We start from the raw sequence: 21,889 nt of genomic DNA, 5'->3' as shown, positions 1-21,889 counted from the left end.
AGATGGGGGACAGGGAATGATGACTGATGAATTGAAGGTGAACCAGCCTGGGAAGATGGAGAGGAGAGGGGAGTTGTTGCGGTCGGGTGGCAAAGTTGCATGAAGCATCCGGAGCTCTCCTCTTTGCAAACGCTGCAAACGATTACGCGCCTCGGCCGATCCTCAGTCCGACCGATCACCGATCCTCCTACTCGTTTCTACTTGTCTGCTCAGTCTCACCTTTTTCTTTTACACATGGAAAGTATAACGATGACAAAAGAAGTGGTATCAGTCATTCAACTACCTAGATATAGCCCCATCTCTACCTACGCCATAGCGCCAGAGACAAGAAGAAGAATAAGAAGAAATTATGTACAAAATCACCCTCAAAAGTGATCACAAAGGCTCGTGTACAAACACTATCACTAGTGCTCAATATGCTTGACTTGGCTGACAAGGCTCTGGAGACGAGCGACGAAACCACTCGCCTTCCCCTGTGCTTGGGGCGGGTGTAATTCCTGTTCGATCTTTCGATGGTATTGCAAGAATTCATCCACGGTAGACATGACGATTGCCAGCCCATTGGAGCGCATTGGCCTCTTTATTTGAACTCGTGCATCCGCGTCGAGGGAAAGTGCTAGAAGGAGTACTGCTAGATACCCCACTGCGACATTGTGATGTACTTCCAAAACGGAATGAGCCTAAGAGGTCTTGTCAGATGTCAACTCGCAGGTTATTGAGAATGAGCCTTACCTTGGAGGTTGAATCAACATTATCCGCGAAAAGATGTAATAGACGATCAAGAAGGGACTCGCCCCCATTGGAAGCTTGGAGGAACATGGCACGCGATGCTTCACTTTGTTCGGTCAGGTTGATGAGTGCACCGAGCGCCAAAATCACCGTGTCCAGGGGACTGTTATCCTGAGCTAGAGAATCCTCGGTCAAATCTCCAAACTTGGTGATTGCAATCTCAGCTAATTGCCCGACCATCGCAGACGTTGCAAAGCTATCGCACAGCATTGGATCATTGTTGGTCATATTCAAGATTACCCGTATATAGAGCATCTGCATTTGCTGGCTGGCTGTGTCTGAATCGTCTTTCGCGTACAGTAATCCATGCATGCCGGTCAGTAAACTAAGGATGTCGCGGTGCTCTCGCTGAGGGGGGTCTCCCAGTGTAGTGTGCACTTCCAGAATCGATAATCCTAGCCCTAGGACATGGGACTTCTCGGGTGCAAATGACCGAAATCCGTCACATTCAGGACTCTTGGAGAGCAAAAGGTCCACCAGCTGCTTCAACAAGGGCGTAGGAAGCCCACTGGGGCACTCACCCTTCTCTTGGAAGGCCGAGATGATGATCTTGAAGCAGTGTAACGCAAGGAAACAAGGAGAGAGCTGGATTGAGGTATCGTCCTGAAGCAAGGCCGACCGAATCTGCGAGGCAGTGCTTTGTACCAAATTCCGGGCAGGTCGAGATAAATTGCTCTTCTGGGCCTGTGCCATGATGAAAAGGTCATCCTGAACGCTCATTAGAATAGGAGACGTATCCAGAAGCTTGGGCCATGCGGCGGTCGCGATAATATACGGCAATGACCTGCCCTGAGAGGCAAGGCCAAAGGCGCAGAGAGCAAGCGCAGCAGGAACAACGTCGAGGTCAGGAGAAAGACAATCTACTAGTCTCTTGTCGAAGCCACAATCAATAAACTGTCGAGCTAGTTTTGAATCCAACAGTTTGCCACAAAGTTGGGTCAACGCACTGCTTCGACCTGATACCGAATTTTGTGGATCCTCAATATCCTCGAAGATCGACTCGACGGTGCCCCGATATCGAGCGTTTCCACCCGCCTGTCGTAATTCGTGGATGCTTCGGACTGTCCCATCGTCATCGTTGTTGATCTCATCAATTGCGAATATACGTGCACTAGGCATACGCTCGTTGGATCCGCGTGGTGAAATCAACGGGTCCAGCTGCTCTAGATCCGTGGGAAGGGCCTGGCCAAGAAGGTCATCCAAAAAGGAACGTTGGCGGGCATACGTCACTTTGGAGCCTCGAAGATGAGGGGAGGCAGGGACAGTAGAGTCCTGGCCATAGCCGTCAAGATGGCCTTCGATTGGCACGGATGGTGATCCAACGTCCTTTGGGGGACGTGGGGGATGTGGGCCGCGGCGAGCAAAAGGTGAAGACAGCGGACTATCCATTGGCTTTTTGGGTGACACTTCATCATCAAACTGCCCTCTTGTAGCTAGTGAATCAATTAATCTTCTTCGACCGGGAGTCGTGCTTCCAGCAGTTGTCCGAGCGACCTTTCGAGGACTAGGTAATACAGGATTCCTAGAATTTGATATTTTGTTTTCAGAGGGGCTCTCCGTCCGAGCTTGCCGCAGTGGTTCACTGTCCTCGGAAGAAGAGCGTTCAGCCTTGGTAGACTCGATAATATTTGTGGTATCAGGAGTTGTCGTGAATGTCTGCCGAATGGGCTGTGAACCTCCTCCTTGCTTTCTCCCGAATAGCCGGCTGGGGTCTCGTGCGGTCTTCTTCGTCCGTGGGGAGGCATTCTTAGCTACGGAAATGCCCGCATCTTGTTTCGGAGTCGAATTATTGCGGGGTCTGGGGTTGGTATCGACTATCGAAGCAGCTCGCGATTCAAGACTGTCCTTGTGCAAGGAAGCATTTAAACTGGAGCCTTGACGCCTTCGCTTCCGCTGTACAATGGTTTTCTGGCCCTCCTCATCTGATGACGGTAGATTGTAGATGCTATCTTCGGCGGATTCCCGTGGTTTTTCAAGCGTTGGGGCCATAGAGGCACCCGGGCGTGATGATCGCTTGTATCCTTTCTCGGTACCTTCGAGCTTACGGTCCGGTGGGCATGATCCCGTAATATCTTTGACCGTTGATGCGCGTGCGGATATGGTCTTTGAAGGCGGCGGATTCCTCGTGGAAGCGCCATAGGTCACCAGTCTTCGGTTTCGGGGTCGCGGGTGGTCCATTTTCGCTCTTATGATGGTCGCAAACGCGTCGCATTTCATTCAAGTCAATGAAGGTCGAGGGGCGATGAACGAGCGAGTTCACAGGTTCAAAGAGACCGATCCGATGAGAAAGGCAAAGTCTGGCGATGAAGACATACCGAACACCGAGGCGGTTTCACGCGGAAGGAGAGTTGGAAGGGAGAGACAGAGATCGCGAAGATCCCAGAAATTCCGTATCTGCTTTGACCCCACGAAACATCGAAGGTGAGGTAAAGGGGAAGTCGAAGGTGAGAGATGGAACTCCCTGGTCGGCTCAAGCTCGAGGCTTATTCAGCGGTGATGCAACCAAAACGACCCAGTGCGGAGGAGGGCGCGTGCTCGAAGACCGCAAGATGCAGATACGAGATAAGGGTAAATCCCATCTTCTTTCCCCCCACTCGTGTGCGCGTGCACAGACGCCATATCCGACATTATCCACACCTTCGTACCGTTCTCATCTCTCGAGGCGGCATGGCTGGCAAAGATCCGATCCCATCTCCTGCCCAGGGCGTGGGTCCTATCTATCGACCTGACGGTGAGAAACCGACGGCGACGGTGTCCAAAGAGGTCTCCTACGAGAATGTCCACGTCCTCCCCCAGACACCCCAGCTGATTGCTCTCTTGACGTAAGATCGTACCTCCAGCATTGAGGGGTGAGGCCGTTACATGTATATCTGACTGCACACACAGGATGATCCGTGACCAACGGACAGCTCGTGCGGACTTCATCTTTTACTCCAACCGAATCATTCGATTGTTGGTAGAAGAAGGACTGAACCACCTCCCGGTAGTGGAACAGTCCGTGACGACCCCGGTCGGACGGGCCTACTTAGGCGTGAAGTTTGAGGGCAAAATATGCGGCGTATCCATCATGAGAGCCGGAGAGGCCATGGAGCAAGGCCTGCGAGATTGCTGTCGGTCAGTCCGTATCGGCAAGATCTTGATCCAGCGAGATGAGGAGACTTGCATGCCAAAACTCTTCTACGACAAGCTACCTGCCGATATTGCTGACCGATGGGTTCTCCTTCTGGATCCCATGTTTGCCACGGGTGGGTTTCGAGCCCTTTCGAATCCCCTCAACCACACTGACGTGTCATGAATCAGGCGGCTCTGCTACACTAGCTGTTGAAGTATTGAAGGAAAAGGGTGTACCCGAACACCGGATCCTATTCCTCAATCTGATCGCCAGCCCCTCCGGTGTTGCGGAATTCGCCGAAAGATTCCCTAAACTTCGGGTTGTCACAGCCTTCGTTGACCAGGGACTGGACGACAAAAAGTATTCTATCCTACTCTTCCTCGCAGATTTCGAAACGCACTAATGCACCCACAGATACATCATTCCGGGCTTGGGCGATTTTGGTGACCGATACTATACATTGTAGCTTTACACAACCTCGACTACGACGACCAATCGTCCAAGCTTACCGCTCATGTTTGTCCCAGCCGAGTTTGCGGACGAAGCAGGAATATTGGTGGCATCGGCACAACATCTTGACTCCTCGGGGGAGTCCCAGAACACCCTAGTTCAGCTGGTCTCCGAATATCATCTAGACCATATAGGGGTTCGATGGAGAAACCTGTCCTGCTGTACTGAAACCGGCTAGAATCAGAGGTAGTACAAACAATATCAAATTGGTGGATGCGCCGTGTGTATATGAACCGAGCTCCTCAAATTGGTACCATGCCCATGCGCCGTTCGCCTCCGCGCCTCGTAACATGATCAATAGTCTTCCCCCTCGTAGGTATCGCCATCTCCAACATCCGCCGATGCATCGGGCTTGCTGTTCCCGGCCTGCGTACTCGCGCCCCCGTCGTATTGGTTGGCCGTGTCCTTGGCCACGGCATCACACGCATCCACCCAATCCGAGTATACGTCCACTGCGGCAGAGAGGTCTAACACAGAGTCAGTCAGGGGGCACCGGATGTATGATCAAGGCCTTTTCCACCCACAATTGATGCCCGTCTGGAACTTTTGGCCGCAGACTTTACACGACAGGTCTCCTAAACCCAACTTCTTATCCAGCTTGACCACGACCGAGTTCTCATGGTTGCAGAATAGACATGCGAAGGTAGTCGCAAGAGGTTCCCGCTGCTCAAGGTCAGTACTGTCGGATGGCGAATAAGGGAGGAGATGTTCGCACCTTTCGGGGCCCTTGCGGCTGCCGGCTTGACTTCTTGCGCTTTCCCTGAGAGGCAAGTGGGATCAGTCATGTTCCCCTGGAAAGCATGAACAATAACGAGAGACATACCATGCTCTACTTCAAGCGATGCAGACTCGAGAAAAGGCGAAGGCGAAGGTGTCGTTGTGAGGGGTTGGCTCGTGCGGAGAATGGGTATCGTATCGGAAGAACGGGGCCTCCGTCGTCCCAGCATCGTCATTCCACAGAGCGAGTATCAATTCGGTTTGTTAGGTAGGATGACTATCTAGGCACTTTCTACATACACCACAAATCTCATGTTGAATTGCTGTCCTGATTTTATGAGGACTGTTACTACCCAGCACTTTAGAAGATACAGGTTAGAGATTGGGTAGCAGTAGCACTTGGAAATCCAAGAAACAGGTGATACCTCAGATATCAGCATGTATCTGCCCAGTCTCTGAGGCAAACGAGGTGAACCAATCAAAGCACCATCATTCATAGGGTAGTGAATGCTTCCCAGGTGCCTATGTAGTGAACTCGATCGATTAGTGATTAGTGACTGGCCTGTGTGTATTTGCCTCAGGCTTCGAGTCCGAAAAGGGGAAAGTGCGAAGATGGGGAATTTCTCGACTGTGTGTCACGTGGTTGTCTTACATCAGCCAGGTAGGGCCCGCGCACTTCGCTTAGCGAGTTTTCTGTGGGTTTTCGATTTCAACCCTCCCAGTCGACCCGAGCGAGAATCTCGAAACCCTCCGAAGCGCCGTGGTGCGATACCTTTGTCTGTCTTCCAACAACACCCAGATAGACCCGACTCGCAATCATGGCTGTTGGAAAGTAAGCACTTTCCTCTCCCCTCGTTTTCTTGTTCTCTCGTTCACTCGATTGTTTTCTTCGCTCCTCCCCCTCGCCCCTGGCATCTCTTGAAATCAGCACCTCGTCGAATCACCCCGGCTAATCCAACTTCGCTTCCAGGAACAAGCGCCTCTCCAAGGGCAAGAAGGGCATCAAGAAGCGCACTGTCGACCCCTTCACCCGTAAGGATGAGTACTCCGTGAAGGTGAGTGTCCCTATCGGTTTTTTTTCTCTTCGGTGCCCTGGGAACAATCGCTGACCATTCTACAGGCCCCCTCCACCTTCCAGACCCGCGAGTAGGAACCCCTTTTTGGATCGACCCCTCGGTGATAGTATCTGTGTTTGCTAACGGAATCGAAAAGTGTCGGCAAGACTCTGGTCAACCGTACCAGCGGTCTCAAGAACGCCAACGACTCCCTCAAGGGCCGTATCTTCGAGGTCTCCCTCGCGGATCTGCAGAACGATGAGGACCACGCTTTCCGCAAGGTCAAGCTCCGTGTGGACGAGATCCAGGGCAAGAACTGTCTTACCAACTTCCACGGCTTGGACTTCACCACCGACAAGCTGCGCTCGCTGGTCCGCAAGTGGCAGTCTCTCATTGAGGCCAACGTCACCGTGAAGACTACCGATGACTACCTCCTCCGTCTGTTCGCCATCGCCTTCACCAAGAGACGCCCCAACCAGATCAAGAAGACCACCTACGCCCGCTCGTCTCAAATCCGTGCGATCCGCAAGAAGATGACCGAGATTATTCAGCGCGAGGCCGCCAGCTGCACTCTGTCTCAGCTCACCCACAAGCTCATCCCCGAGGTCATTGGTCGTGAGATCGAGAAGTCCACCCAGGGCATCTACCCCCTGCAGAATGTGAGTTTTCCCCCTCCTTCGGGTTGAATCTGATCGTACCCCCTGATATTAACCCATCATGTCACAGGTTCACATTCGCAAGGTCAAGCTCCTGAAGTCCCCCAAGTTTGACCTGGGTGCTCTCCTCGCCCTCCACGGCGAGTCGGCCACTGATGACAAGGGCCAGAAGGTTGAGCGGGAGTTCAAGGACACGGTCCTCGAATCTGTTTAAGGGTATTTCATTTTGAAGTGGTGTCAAATACTGGTCAACCATGGCAGTCGTTGTCTTCTGATATAGGAAAACAAAAAAGTTCATGACATGTATGACATATTTACATCACTGGCATCGGGCCACGGCTGTCCCCGTAGATGACCGGTCTAGCCAGGACAAACCAAAATTTAGTGCAGTATGCAACGATCTAATCTGCAATCCACTGGTAGAAACCGCCTTGCTTGCGGTTGCATTGTAAATCCCGACGGAGTCATTGATTTAGTAAGGTCCCCGGTTTAGTTGAAAATACTGGAGGAGGCCCCCTCCTGCGTTGTCCAATATGCTCGGGTTCAAAAAATACTTTCCGACAAGTAATCGCTGCCCCACGAGGAGCACTGTCATTCCGATCAGGGTAATTCTCGGGGCCGAAGAGGTCGAGGTACATCCTCTTCATCGTCTCGTATCTATCAACTTTCCTTAAACCTTGAAGTATGGAAAGTGGCGCCCGCATCTTTCCTCGTTGCTTCTTTGTCTCTGGTAAGTTCATTTCCCTTTCGGTGCTCGTATGCCCCCCTCACACCGAGCAAAGTTCATCGCGCTAGAGTGCTAGAGTTTTTTATGTGCTTTGGGCATAACCTCGGCACTTTGGCGCGTCTAGTGAGCCGCGTATTCTTTGTCGACCATGTTAAATACTCGAGGCTTTTAAGTACCACGTGAGCATAGGCCTAGTCAATCTTTTGCTTCTCTAGGCTTACGGCCACTGCACGAGCAGTTGACAGGTAAAAATCAATTAGCAAGCCTACGATATTTCATTCTCCATTTCATGATACTATTTTGTGGGATGGTGGTAAATTGGGTCTTGTGGGTGTTCGAAATTTACAAGTGTTTTTCATGGCCGTGGATGAACCTCTTCTCAAAAGGTTATCTATCCACTACGATTGTACCTAGGTGTGATATCCCGACTCATCACTGATGGTACCTTCTTGAAAAGTGGCAATTGCTAGACTAACACTGAAAGTTCATTACGCTATTGCGTCTTTCGGTTCCTCTTGGTAGGTATGCGTGTATTTATACTTATGGGTAGACTATACGATACAGCCACCCGGTTTTTGCATGTCCACCCGTAAAGTCAGGGACGAACGGTGCCTAGGTTCCGCAGTCATTGATTTCCGTGGCGGGATTCTATACCTTGCCCTTGTGTGTCTCCGGCTATCAGGAGTACAGGTGGGTGTGAATTATGGTATACTTCAATATCTACGATTTAGTTGAGACCAAATTACAATCTCGATGTTTTCAACCCCCTTCTGCGATCGTTGCCCAGGAAATGGGCCAAATTTATCGAGTGTCTCGGCAAAGAACCGCTATATCAGAAACGAGAGCACAATCTTCGCGATATTTCATGTTACAAAGGAGCAGCTTCATTCGCTGTAGTAACTAGAACTTGTCAAGCTAACTGCTCCTGTCACCTTAAATTATGACCTAGCTTTATCCATCTATGGGCAATACTGGGAACTCTCTAGCCATTTGTGGATGCTAGGGCTCATTTAGTAGTGATCTTCAGCTGTGTTCACACCCATAAGGCCAGGATTGATGCCACCAATATTGTAGATTTGAAACCGTTTTATGGTGGTAGGACTGTCTGCTTACTGAATTCTGGGTCTGCAACTTTTGCTGAACTCCAAGTCGGCGCCCCTATCGTGATATCTTCACATATAAGCCAGCAACGATACCGCACCGTGCCGGATCATGCTCTAGACCCCGTGGTATAGACATGTGAGCTCACGTATGTGTTTCATATTTATTGATGTTCAACAAAGTCGATTATGAATAATAAAGCTACCGGTCAGGGATCCTACTCCCTGGTTTCAGTATTCCAGTATCTATATAAGAGTCAAGACCCGACCGCTCCCACAGCCCAGCGCATTCAATTCCATTCTGTCAGGATTTTAGGTGTACGCATTTATATATACATATATCTAGAGCTTCCAATTCAATATGGAAGTCCCCGTTCTCCCATCTCTCACCGTCTTCTGTCTGATTTTCCACGCTTCTTTGTCTCTCACTTCAGTATTTACTATGCTTTCTTTCCCTCTGCACCAGCCTACATAACTATGGTTGCTAGGCCTATCCCTCATTTCATGACGTTCATATTATTGGGTAAACGGCAGACTCATCTCGGACGAACGGAATATTTCTGTCTATAAATATAGCTCAAAACCTAGACTGAATCGAACAAGAGCTTTCATTTCAATTTACCTCCGGGAGCACTAGCCTTTCTCTCTTATAAAGGGTAGGCTAGGGTGATTCTCTCTATCTATCTACCAGGGGTGAGTAGGCAATGACATAGGTCGCCTATAGACACCTAATTCTGCCTAATTTGGCCTAATTTGGCCTGATTTAGCCTAATTTTTATATATAACTCACTGACTAACCTTTATTATTTATATATATTTTCGTCGGAACAAGTAATATCACCACTTTTCAGCCTACCTACTACGTAATTATAAGAAATAAATTTATTTATATATATAAAAGGGTTACTTTCATTAGTCTTATGAATATTTTAGGCCTATAGAAGTAAAGGTAAAAAAGTAATAGCAGAAATTATAGTTAGTGCTTAAAGATATATATTTATTATATATAACTACACCACTATAATTTAGTAATCTTCCTATAGTATAATACTAGGTTATTAGGGCTTATTTTATAATTTAATTAAATTATTATAGCTTTTTTTATCTACTCTTATCTTATAAGTACCTAATTACTAGTGTAGGGTGTATAGTTAAGATAAAAAGGTTAGAGTTAAGAGAAAAAGTTAAAGAATTTTGAAGGGAGATAGCTCTTAGCGAATTCCATAGGCCTATAAATATATCTATAGGTATATCTATAGTCGTATAGAGATTTAGGCTAATAGGATAGGCTTATTTAACCTACTTTATAATAATTAGCTTATAAAGAACTAATAATATTAGGCTATATACTTTACCTAAATCTATTTATTTCTTTATATTTTATCTTAACTTTTCTTACTTTATCTTTACTCCTAGAAAGGATAGAACCTTTAGACTTTATAAGCTAATCTATTTATAGTAATAGTATTAACCTTCTTCTTCTATTTAATTCCTTCTCTTTTAAACTAACTAAACTAATAAATAGCTAAATAACTAAACTTATATCTTAACTACTATTACTATTACTCTCTATTTAATACATTAGAGACCGAACTAAAGACTAGGCTCTTTAGATAGATATAATTAAGTCTAATTTTATTAAATTTAATATAGCTTAAAGCTAGATATATAATATATATATTAGGATAGAAAGGGCTATATCTTAGATATATAAATATTATTTAATTAAATTATAAATATCTAGAGTAGATAGCCTAAGGCTATATATAAATAATATAGTATAATATTTAGTTATATAGTATTAAATAGGACGACTACTCTATATAGGTATTAGAAGAATAGTAGCTATTAAAAATTAAAAGGAAAATAAATAAATATCTAGTATTTACTAAAGAGAGAGAAAAGAGAGAGAAAAGAGAGAGAAAAGAGAGAGAAAAGAGAGAGAAAAGAGAGAGTAAAATAAGAGAAAACTAACCTATTATTCTCTTACTAGATAGTTAACTCTAATTAATCCTAACCTTAGTCTAAAAAGCTCTAGTAGAAATAGCTTTTAATTACTATTACTAATCTATATTTATCTTTCTAAATTATTAAAAGTAAGTATTTCTAGAAGCTTCTATATCTATCTTAATTAGCCTTTTTAGTCCTAACCTTTCCTACTAGTTATATAATATAGCGTTAGACTTCCGCAAAACCCAACTTGGGTCGAGACCTTCGACCCAAAACCCAACGCCAAGAACCCAACAATAGAGTTTATTGCATAAATATACATAAAAGTGCCAAGACCTTCCTAATTAGGGCTACTTATGCACTATTATGCACCATATTGGGTCGAAGTTGGGTTATTGGGTTCTTGGCAATGCCAAGATTGGGTCGAAAGTTGGGTTCTGCGGAAGTCTATATAGCGTTAACTATAAAATATAGTTAAAGACTAATAGAAAAGATACTATTTAAATACTTTTATTTTATTTAAAGCTCTTAATTAGTCTAGATTACTAGATATCTCTCTTTTAGTAACGTATTCGGTAAGCGAGCTGGCTATGTAAGCGAGCTGGCCACCCAACTATTTTTTCGCGTCCACACGCGTCCTTTTATTTTTTACTAACCACTATACCCCTAAATCGCAGCCGATCGAGCCAAAATATAGTTAAGTAAGAGGGCAGGGTCCTACTAGCTATTTCTGCTATTCAGAAGTATAAAATTAGCTTAATTCATAAAGCAATATACTATTTTAATGTTCCGCGTTCTACCCTTTAAGAACGGCTATCTAGTTACCTAAACCGCTCTAAATCACGCGCTAATAGTTATAAATTAACCTAAACTAAAGATCTATCGTTTAAGTAGTAGATACTATTAATAGATTTACGTAGAGCTACCCCTAGGCCTACGATCGTACGAGAAATAGCTAATCTTTTACTTATAAAGCGTGGTTTAACCCTAATCTAGACCGTTAGCGAAAAATAGGTCTATAACTTTACCTAGCGCACTCTAGAGCTTCAATCACGCTTTTCACGTCGATATAACTATTAGCGAGCAAAATAAGAGGATCCGAAGGTCATTTAAGGGTGGTTTAACACTATATAAACTATAATTTAGTAATATAGTATCCTACTAGAGGATATCTATAACTTTGACGAGACTAGCTTCGCGATAGGCCTTATAATGACCGTAAAGGTTATTACTCGAGTAGAATACTACGATCAGAGGTTGGTTTTATAGCTAGGGAACTAAGAGTGGGTAACTATAATTAAGTTAATTAGCGCTTCTAGATAGGCGCTCCTACTAACGATTATCTTTAAGGGTAAACTATATAACCTAGCTTAGGCTAATAGCCTTCTATATAGCTAGCGTTTCGAAGTTAGTTAAAATAGATAGACGATAGATGAGATTAGCCTTCGATAGCTTTAAAAGCTATTTATACTATTAATAAATAGCTATACTTAAGGTCGATATCGATTATTAGTCCTTAATAGGTATAGGAGTTATTTAACGCTATAATTTAATAAAATTTACTTAGAAAACGAGATAATTCCTATCTATATACTAGCGTATAGCTCGTATCTCTTATAGCCACTTAATATTAGTTATTTTATAGTTTTAAAGCGCTTATACGAAACCTTAGTTAATTAAAAAATATAGCTTAGTATTAACTATATTAATAAGCTTAATTTCCTTATAGTATACCTAGAAGCTCGCGTAGACATTGACATGCCCATGGGCCTCTTGGCGGCCCATGAGACCAAATGTATAAATAATGCAGTTTATGTAGTAATTTTTTGTATTTACATAGTAAAATTACAGACTGAAGGGTAACTGAAATAAGAGAGAAAAGTGATATTCAGGTGAGAGCAAACGTCAAAGTAATATTTAAATGAGAGAAAAGTGAGATTTATATTAATTTATGTAGTTTTATAGTCATCCAACACCCTCGGTCGCTTTTTCACCCAACTAGAGGCCCGAATCTAGCTTTCTGGCATTATAGGCAAAGAGACCAAATTAGAATCATCCACCTTATCTATCTTATCCTCCTCACCCTCCTCACCCTCCTTGGTATCACTGATTAGCTCAAAATCTTCTATTTCCTCGGAAGTTTCGTCTAATTCACCCTCCTTGTGGATAGATAGAGATCGGATAAAAGCTAGCTACTCATCTTCCATCTTAAACCTAGTCGTGCATATAAACATTATTAGGTCTTAGATAGTTGAAGAATTCAGATGACCTCTCCGATAATAACAGATATTCTAGGCTAAATTAAATAACCTTTCTACACCAGCACCAGTAGCAGGGATAGAGAAGATATCCCATGCTATACGTGCTAGGGTAGGAAACTTATGCGTATGATCTTTCTAGAATAGACGAGGGCTAATTGGGACTAAACCTAAGTGAAACTAAAGAAATTAGATAAGAGGTAAAACGAGAGTTAAAATAAGAGATAGGCTTACCCCCTTAGAGAAATTAGGTTAATTTATCTTGGTCCTAGGTGGATAGAGGTTTTCGCCTAAGCATTTAATTAAACTCGGTTTAGACGGAAGCCTAAGGTTTCGAGATTAAATCGCTCTCTATTTAATATGCTTTTATACGGTCTTGAAAGCTTTTCAAATATAAAGAAGAATAGTCTTTATCCTGCTAATCTAGGCCAGAAAAGAACTATAATTTATGCTTAGGGGCGAGGATTATACTATACGCATAGATATCACTAAGTTCTAGATCATCTATTTTTGCATAGTACTCTCGAAGCTTATTTTTAGCTAATTCAAGAGCTTTAAGCATCTATCGTTTCCACCTAGCCTAGAATAAAGGAAAAGTAAGTAAGTGAGACTTAAATAAATCCCTTTTCCGCTAATCTTGACTCTGATTTTTAGCTCTTTAACCCTTATTATATAGGTTAAAGTGCTAAAAGTAAGAGCCAAGATTATCGGAAAAGGGAGAGAATAGAGAAGACGAACCTTTTTCCGCCTTAATTACCGAATCGAAGCTTCAAGGTAGTCAAAAAGCAAATTATAGACACTAAAGACACTATAGATAGTAATATCTTTAGTTTTGGCTATAACTAAGGTAAAATCGAAGAAAGGCTTAGTTAAACAAAGAAGGTAATCAATCTAACGCCATTCCTCTAAATAAATCATTAAATAATTAACCCAAAAGGCCCTACAGTACTAATCAAGATTAGATTAAAGCCATTTAGCCCATTAAAGTATTAGATAGGTCGAATTCCAATAGATACGAACGTCCTAGATTAGAACTAATATAGGCTAATTATTCTAAAGCTTTAGGAAGTGATCCCGTCTCTATAGGCTTATATTAATATAGATAGCAAGATTGTGAGCCTTATTAAGGGTATTCGCGATATCTAGCTTTCTAGATCTCTACTGAGCAGCTTAGCTAAGCTCTTCCGTCTAAACCATTTCCACTATATTATTAGACCTCGCTTCGGGTCGGGTTTGGGTCCAACTTCAGGACCCGTACCCGCGGGTCGGGTTCATACCCAATACCCAAAACCCATACCCGTAGACCCGTGGGTTCTTGGCGGGTACCCGCGGGTTACCCGCCAAGAACCCGTTTTGGCATAAATATCCTAATTTAGTCTACGCCAAGACGCACAAAACTGCTGATTAACCTCAATAAAATACCGTTATTTACATCTGTTCCGGTCACCTCTGTGGTTCTAATTAACAAAACCCTCTTTCCCTTATGAAAGATTAAGAAATTAGTCTATTTTCTAATTAATGAATAGCAGTAATCTTATATATTTCGCTTTGAGGACTATATGATATTATTGGGGTTGTAAAAACTAATATTCATCAAAACTGTTATCAGAAGTGCGGAAATATATATAAACTATAGAATGCAGTACGTATATTTTTGCAAGGACAATATAATTCTATATTGTCCTTGCAATCCTATGGCTTATAAGGAATTTTTGATCTCACAACAATCAGCATATATTCATTAAGCTATACGTTAACTAATCGAATGCTCTTTTATCTTATTTAAGCTATTAAATGCGAAAAAGTGGATTGATTTTACCTTGATTAAAGACTTAGAAGGAAATTGTTTAAGGAAAACGGGTTACCCATGGGTTTACGGGTTATAAGCGGGTTACCCGCGGGTTACCCATTATATATACAGGCTATAAGCCAATAAGTATAGCTTTTATCTACCTATATGGGCCTTTGTTGATACATTATATTTTTCACTTTAGAAGAACAGGGTACTACGAGGCCCCAGAATCTACGCTTACGCGTTGAAATTCTTCTGTAAGACTTTTAACTATCCTTAGCTAAGTGCTCGTCAATTATTATATCACTAGATATCTCAATTCACTAATACCTACGCATTATCTTCGTATGATATAGACCTTTTAGATGACCTTCAACTCCTCCCATCGGGCAATCTAACCCCTAATCTGTCGATTAGCCAACAAAACTTCGCCTGTGTCGCGAGCTCTATGGGCGATACTGATTTTATCCCACTAGGATTACCTTCGCCCTCGGTGCCTAGTTCCCTCGAGAGCGTTCGACCTAATCGTATCACTATATACGTGGTCTACTCTAAAACAATGAGTGATGACTATGTGCAATAGTGGCTACAAACGGACTTCGGAAGGAAGAAGCGTATACGCTAGGACTCGCGACACTCTTCCGACGTTTGGCACCACTTTAATCAGGTGGCTAGGGCTAGTGATGGCGCGCCGAAGGTTATGTGCAAGTATTGCAAGGCTATCCTTGATCACCTAGGGCTTAGAAATGGAACTTCCACGATGAAGAAACATACTACTAGCTGTAGTAGGAAGCCAAAAAGCCAAAATATTAGGCAATTTATGCAAGCGGTAAGCTAGCCCGATAGTCTATAGGATATACACTGATTTCGACTACTTCTATAGGCGCGGAGCCCTCTAGTCGATACTCCATTTAGCCAGGAAAAATGGGAATCAAGTCTTCTTCGATTTATTACTGAATCGAGGCTACCCTTCCAGCTTCTAGAGCATCCAGGGTTCCGTGATATGATATCTATAGCCCAAAATGCCCCAAGACAGCTTGATATTCCATCTGCAAAGGTAGTACGGCGCCGGCTACGAAGTACGGTGCTCGAACGCCATCAGAATATACTGCAGAAACTTCCTAAAGATGGAAAGATTTCCATTGCCCTTGACTGTTGGACATCTCCTTTCCAGCAGGCATTTATGGTAGTTACGGGCTACTTCCTTGATGAAGACTGGAATTATCGGGAGCTACTTCTGGGATTTGAGCCTCTTCATGGAACACACTCAGGTATTAACCTTAGCGCTATTCTATTCCAGCTTCTACAGAAGTACAATTTGACCGATCGAGTACTTACAATCACTACCGACAATGCATCGAACAATAACACTTTGGTAGCAAGCATCCAAGAGACTGTCCAGTCCCTTAATCTTGGCGATGATACCGCAATCATTCGCGTTCCATGTATTGCCTATATTATCCAACTAAGCTTGAAGCAACTCCTGGGTTAGATGAAGGCAAATCCAAAGAACGACACTGCTCAAATGCAATGGACTGAATCCCAGGACCAATCAATTCGTTCTAGACAACAAAAACGGGAGATCATTGACACTTTAAACAAGGCTCGTCACTATTAAACCTATTAAAAACCTACTTCTAATCTATTTTTATAGCTTCGAAGCTTAGCTGTCTTTATCAACGCAAGCCCACAGCGCCGTGAAGCTTTCTGTAGCCTCCAGATAGGTTCTATAGCTCTTGTTCCGATACAAGACGTTCGTACGCGGTGGAATTCGACGTTTCTAATGCTTCGTCGTGCTAAACGACTGCAATCCGTCTTAGATGAGTTTTGCTCGAAGTACGGCCATCCGCATCTTATGCTTGACCAAGAGCAATGGCGTCAGATTGACTATTTGCTCTGGATCACACAGCCGTTCTTCCAGTTCACCACTGCGCTATCGAAAACCAAAGATGTCACCGTCTACCTTGTCTTTGCTATCTACAATAAGCTCTTCGACCATCTTGAGAAGTCGATTAAGCAGCTTACAAGAAAGAAGATAGCCTGGAAGAAGCTTATGCTTACCGCTCTCTATGCGGCGGAGGAAAAGCTTAGGCAGTACTATAGTAAGACGGATGACATTCCTAGTGATCTCTTTGCTATTAGTACAATGCTCGCACCACAACATAAGCTCTAGTTCTTCTAGAGTAAAGATTGGGGCCCTGAGTGGCTTACTAGATATAGGCAAAGCCTCGTGGACTACTTTGAACCATATAAGCAACGTCTGTTAGAGGAACAGACAGAGAACGGTGAAGGATCTTCTACGCAGAGTGCAGGCATAGACCTTGATCGGATGATTGGTCTAGATCAGACTATCCAAGCTAGCTAGTAGGACGAGCTTGCAAGATATCTCGATGGTGGTAAGTATCCTTATTTTATTAATCACTAGGCTTATACTAATATATATACCTTAGCCACCGTTTCTAGTATTCCAATACGAGCGTTCTGGAAGGAGAACCAGATTACATTCCCTGCGCTTGCAAAGCTCGCGCATGATGTGCTCTCAATTCCTGCAACTAGCGCCGGCGTTGAGCGGCTATTTAACACTGCTCGGGATGTCTGTCACTATCGTCGAGGCTCACTAAATGCTACAACAATCCAGGAGATTATGTTGTATAGATGTACGACGTAATTTGAAGTCGAAGAGGACGAAATCGCTTTTCGGAAGGAGTATCTTTCTGCAGGGGAGATAGAAGCGGATCATGAAGAGAAAGATGCCCAACAATAAGAGGGTACTGTCGACCCGATTAGTGACAATGAGGAGAGTAATGAGGACGATACACGGGTGGGTTTAGTCCTTGTTCAAACGCAATCAACAACGGAAGGTCCCTCGAAACGTGCTCTTGGAAAGAGAAGAAAGAGTGTTGCATCTGAACCAGACACTAAAGGCTATAAGGATAGTAACGAGGAGGAAGATATTCCTCTACCAGAGACACAATAGCGTGTCTCAGGAAGATCTAGGAAGCGGCCGCGGCATGATGATGATCAGTTCATAGTTTGTTAGTTTGGTTCTAGAATTAAAGACATTCATACTTATCCTTGACCTTATTTCTGCAGGAATACACTACCTGTAAGCTAGATACCTATAAATACAGCCCATAAATGCATAATATATACATATCACGAGGTTCTTCATGTTTGTATTGTTTACCAACCCGTGGGTAACCCGCGGGTAACCCGCGGGTTTAATATCTCAACCCGTACCCGACCTTCGGGTCCATACCCTCGACCCAAAACCCGCCAAGAAACGGGTACGGGTCGGGTCCAACCCGTCTACCCGCGGGTTTAGGCGAGGTCTATATATTATTCTAGGGGTTTGCTTTCATCTAACTAAGGAGTTGCTTTAAACTAAGCTAAATAATATAGGCAAGGCAAGGAATTCGGATAAAAGATTAACTAGGATAACAAGCTTAGATGCTTATAATCATCGTCTAGTTATTTAACGCATTATCCGTGGTAATAGCTATAACTTAGTCTAGAATCTAATACTTTTAAAGGGTATCAATTAGGACTAAACTAAGATTCGACCTAGTATATATACCTTCTAGGGGCTCGAATCCTAGTAGCACCTTCTAGTAATCCTAATTCTAGTCTAGGAAATAACCAGTAATAGCTATAAATACTTACTAAAAGGGGGATGTCTAGCAATCTAGACTAATTGAGAGCTTTAAATAGGGTGGAAGTATCTAAAGGGTGTCTTTCTATCAGTCTTCGACTATATTTCGTAGTCGACGCTATATTATGCGACCAATAGGAAAGGTTAGGACTAAAGGGGCTAACTAGGATAGGCGTAGAAGCTTCTAGAAGTGCTCGCTCTCGATGATTTAGAAGGGTAGGCGTAGGCTAGTGATAGTGGTTAAAAGCTATTCCTACTAGAGCTCTTTAGACTAAGGTTGGGATCGATTAGAGTTGACTGCCTAGTGAGAGAATAATAGGTTAGTTTTCTCTTATTTTGCTCTCACTTTTCTCTCACTTTTCTCTCACTTTTCTCTCACTTTTCTCTCTCTTTAGTAAACATACCGCCTTCTATATTAAATGCTAGATATTTATTTATTTTCCTTTTGATTTTCAATAGCTACTATTCTTCTAATACCTATATAGAGTAGTCGTCCTATTTAATACTAGATAACCAAACATTACACCACATTACTTGTATATAGCCTTAGGCTACCCACTCTAGATATTTGCAATTTAATCAAATAACGTCTATATATCTAAGGTATAGCCCTTTCTATCCTAATGTATACGCTATGCGTCTAGCTTTAAGCTATATTAGGTAGTAAGCCACCATTTAATAAAATCAGACTTAGTTATATCTATCTAAAGAGCCTAGTCTTTAGTCCGGTCTCCAATACGTTAAATAGAGGGTGGTAGTAGTAGTGGTTAGGACGTAAGCTTAGTTGTTTAGCTATTTATTGGTTCAGTTGGTTCAAAAGAGAAGGAATTAGATAGAAGGAGAGGGTCAATACTATCACTATAGATAGATTGGCTTATAGGGTCTAAAGGTTCCATCCTTTCTAGAAGTGAAGATAAAGTGAGAAAAGTTAAGACAAAATATAAAGAGATAAACAGGTTTAGGTAAAGCACGTAGCCTAATATTATTAGTTCTTTATAAGCCAATCATTATAAAGTGGGTCAAACAAGCCTATCCTATTGGCCTAAATCTCTACACGACCATAGGCATGCCTATAGGCATACCTATAGGCCTATAGAATTCGCTAAGAGCTATCCCCCCTAAAAATTATTCAACTTTTTCTCTCAACTCTAACCTTTTTATCTCAACCACACACCCTACACTAGTAATTAGGTGTTTATAAGATAAATATATATAAAAGAAGATCTAATCATTTAATTAACTAATAAAATAAGCCATAATAACCTAGTCTTATACTAATATAGAATTGAAGGAAATAATATAGTACGATAGTTATATACAATAAATATATATCTTAGAGCACCAACCATAAATTCTACCACTATTTTTTTACCTTTACTTCCATAGGCCTAAAATATTAATACGACCGATAAAACCGACCCTTTTATATATATAAACAAATTTATTTCTTATAATTACCTAGTAGGTAGGCTGAAAAGTGGTGATATTACTTGTTCCGACGAAAACACATATAAATAATAAAGGTTAGTCAGTGAGTTATGCATAAAAATCAGGCCAAATCAGGCCAAATTAGGCAGAATTAGGTGTCTATGGGCGACCCATAGGCGACCCGGCCCGGCCCTGGGCCTAGGGTTGGGCCCATGGGCGACCTATGTCAATGCCTAAGCTCGCGTAAGCGCTTTTCTAGCGCTTACTATTAAAAATAGCTTCGTAGTAGTAGGGTTAGTACCGTTTAACCTAGAACGAGTACTTTTAAAGCTTAATATTTAGCTTTGGACGCCTATACCCTTAGGAAGCCGCCTAAGTAGCTAATTAAGCGTTTTTACCCCTAAAACACTAGCGACCATCGCTGAATTACTTAAATAAGGAGCGTTAATCTAGGCTTTCCTAAAACGACGCTTAAATAGCCCCCTATCGCCCTCGCAAACCGCGTTAAACTAGCTTATTAAAGGCTATTAGATCGCTATTCAAAATGGTATATTACTTAAGTAAGAAAATAAGGAATTATAGGTAGCCAACGTAATATAGAAGCAAAAGCGTATATAGATTAGTAGGTTTATAGCCTTTAATACTAGTATATTAGTGTAGGAAGCTTAGGAGTATTTATAAGCCTATAAGCCTATTATATAGCCTATAGCACCGTCTTTAGTAGCACCTAAGTAGCCTATTCAGTAAGCGGTAGTACTAGCGCGATGGCGTTAGTTTACGTATTCTTTATATAATTAGGTTAGGTATAGGGTAAATTAATATAATCAGAGATAATTTAGTGAATATAAAGGCGTTTTGGTTGAAAAAACTAGATATAAAATAAAAGTAGGTAACTAGGTAGCTGGCTCGCTTACCAAATACGTTAAGTATTTATAGCTATTACTAATTATTTCCTAAACTAGAATTAAGATTACTAAAAGATACTACTAGGATTCGAACCTCTAGAAGATATATAATGTATTTCACTACTGAGTGGGCCACACCACTGAGTGGGCCACCTAACCACTTTTTCGCGTCTATACGCGTCCTTCTATTTTCTACTAACCACTATGCCACTAAATCGCTCGTAAATAGGCCAAAAGTCTATCGAATAGGAGGGCCGCCTTTTATTAGCTATATAAGCTATTAAAAATAAAGAAATTAGCTCTATACGCGACGTAGCAAACCGATTCTAAGTCCCTCGTTCTACCCTCTAGCGCTAACTACGCGGTACTATAAATCACGTTAAATCTCGCGCTAATAGCTATAAATTGACCTAAATCGAAGAGGATTCGCTTAAATAATAGATATTATCTATAGATACGCGTAGAGTAGCTCTAAGGCCCTCTACAGTGCGCGAAATAGCGAATCTCCTACTTCTTAAACGAGACTCGACCTCTATCTAAACTATCGGCGAAAACTAAGTTATAAAATTTGTAAACCGATATCCTAACCTTAAATTACGCTTTTCACGACGATACGACTATTAGCGAGTAAAATAAGAGGATCTAAAGGTTATTTAAGGGTAGTTTAACACTATTTAGCGAATAATTTCTAAGCACGATATCCTACTAATAAATATTTATAATTTTAACGAGATAGGCTTCGCGATAGGCCTTACTACGACCGCGAAAGTTATTATTCGCGCGGAATACTATGGTCGGAGATCGATTTTATAGCTAGGGAATTAAGAGTAAGTAACTATAATTAAGTCAATTAGCGCTATTAGGTAGGCGCTCCCGCTAACGATTATCTTTAAGGGTAAACTATTTAATCTAGCTTAGGCTAATGACCTTCCGAGAGATTAGCGCTTTAAAGTTAGTCAAAATAGATAGACGATAGACGAGATTAGCCTTTAATAGCTTCAAAAGCTATTTATTCCGTTAACGAATAGCTATACGTAAGGAAGATATCGACTTCTAGTACTTAATAGCTATAGTAGTCATTTAATACCGTAGTTCGACTAAATTTACGCAGAAACTAATATAATCCTAATCTATATACCACTATATTCCTTATATCTCTTATAGCCACTTAATATTAGGTGTTTTGTGGTTTTAAAGTGATCCTACAGTTGGCTTATTAAGAACTAAATATAGCTTAG

General features: G+C 42.5%; 4 protein-coding genes across 4 annotated transcripts; 2 read left to right on the top strand and 2 right to left on the bottom strand.

Moving 5' to 3' along the window:
• Window positions 1–404: 404 nt before the first annotated feature.
• Window positions 405–2,967, bottom strand: N7498_002891 (WAPL family protein; the record flags this gene model as incomplete). The annotated part of the gene is made up of 2 exons (XM_058449953.1): window positions 405–680; window positions 733–2,967. 2 exons carry the CDS (start codon window positions 2,965–2,967, stop codon window positions 405–407), a joined length of 2,511 nt encoding a protein of 836 aa, XP_058312297.1.
• Window positions 2,968–3,456: 489 nt separating this feature from the next.
• Window positions 3,457–4,383, top strand: N7498_002890 (uracil phosphoribosyltransferase; the record flags this gene model as incomplete). The annotated part of the gene is made up of 4 exons (XM_058449952.1): window positions 3,457–3,611; window positions 3,676–4,034; window positions 4,090–4,261; window positions 4,316–4,383. 4 exons carry the CDS (start codon window positions 3,457–3,459, stop codon window positions 4,365–4,367), a joined length of 738 nt encoding a protein of 245 aa, XP_058312296.1. The 3' UTR covers window positions 4,368–4,383.
• Window positions 4,384–4,705: 322 nt separating this feature from the next.
• Window positions 4,706–5,237, bottom strand: N7498_002889 (transcription elongation factor 1 family protein; the record flags this gene model as incomplete). The annotated part of the gene is made up of 4 exons (XM_058449951.1): window positions 4,706–4,878; window positions 4,936–5,074; window positions 5,127–5,171; window positions 5,235–5,237. The coding sequence occupies 4 exons, from the start codon at window positions 5,235–5,237 to the stop codon at window positions 4,706–4,708; spliced, it is 360 nt and encodes a 119-aa protein (XP_058312295.1).
• Window positions 5,238–5,946: 709 nt separating this feature from the next.
• On the top strand, window positions 5,947–7,053 carry rps1 (40S ribosomal protein eS1; the record flags this gene model as incomplete). The annotated part of the gene is made up of 5 exons (XM_058449950.1): window positions 5,947–5,960; window positions 6,099–6,183; window positions 6,249–6,274; window positions 6,341–6,842; window positions 6,910–7,053. The coding sequence occupies 5 exons, from the start codon at window positions 5,947–5,949 to the stop codon at window positions 7,051–7,053; spliced, it is 771 nt and encodes a 256-aa protein (XP_058312294.1).
• Between the last annotated feature and the right edge of the window lie 14,836 nt (window positions 7,054–21,889).

The sequence above is a fragment of the Penicillium cinerascens genome (genome assembly GCF_028974065.1).
Source record: "Penicillium cinerascens strain IBT 15544 chromosome Unknown contig_1_segment0_segment0, whole genome shotgun sequence".
Classification (NCBI taxonomy): Eukaryota; Fungi; Ascomycota; class Eurotiomycetes; order Eurotiales; family Aspergillaceae; genus Penicillium; species Penicillium cinerascens.
This window is presented reverse-complemented; position numbering and strand designations above follow the sequence as displayed.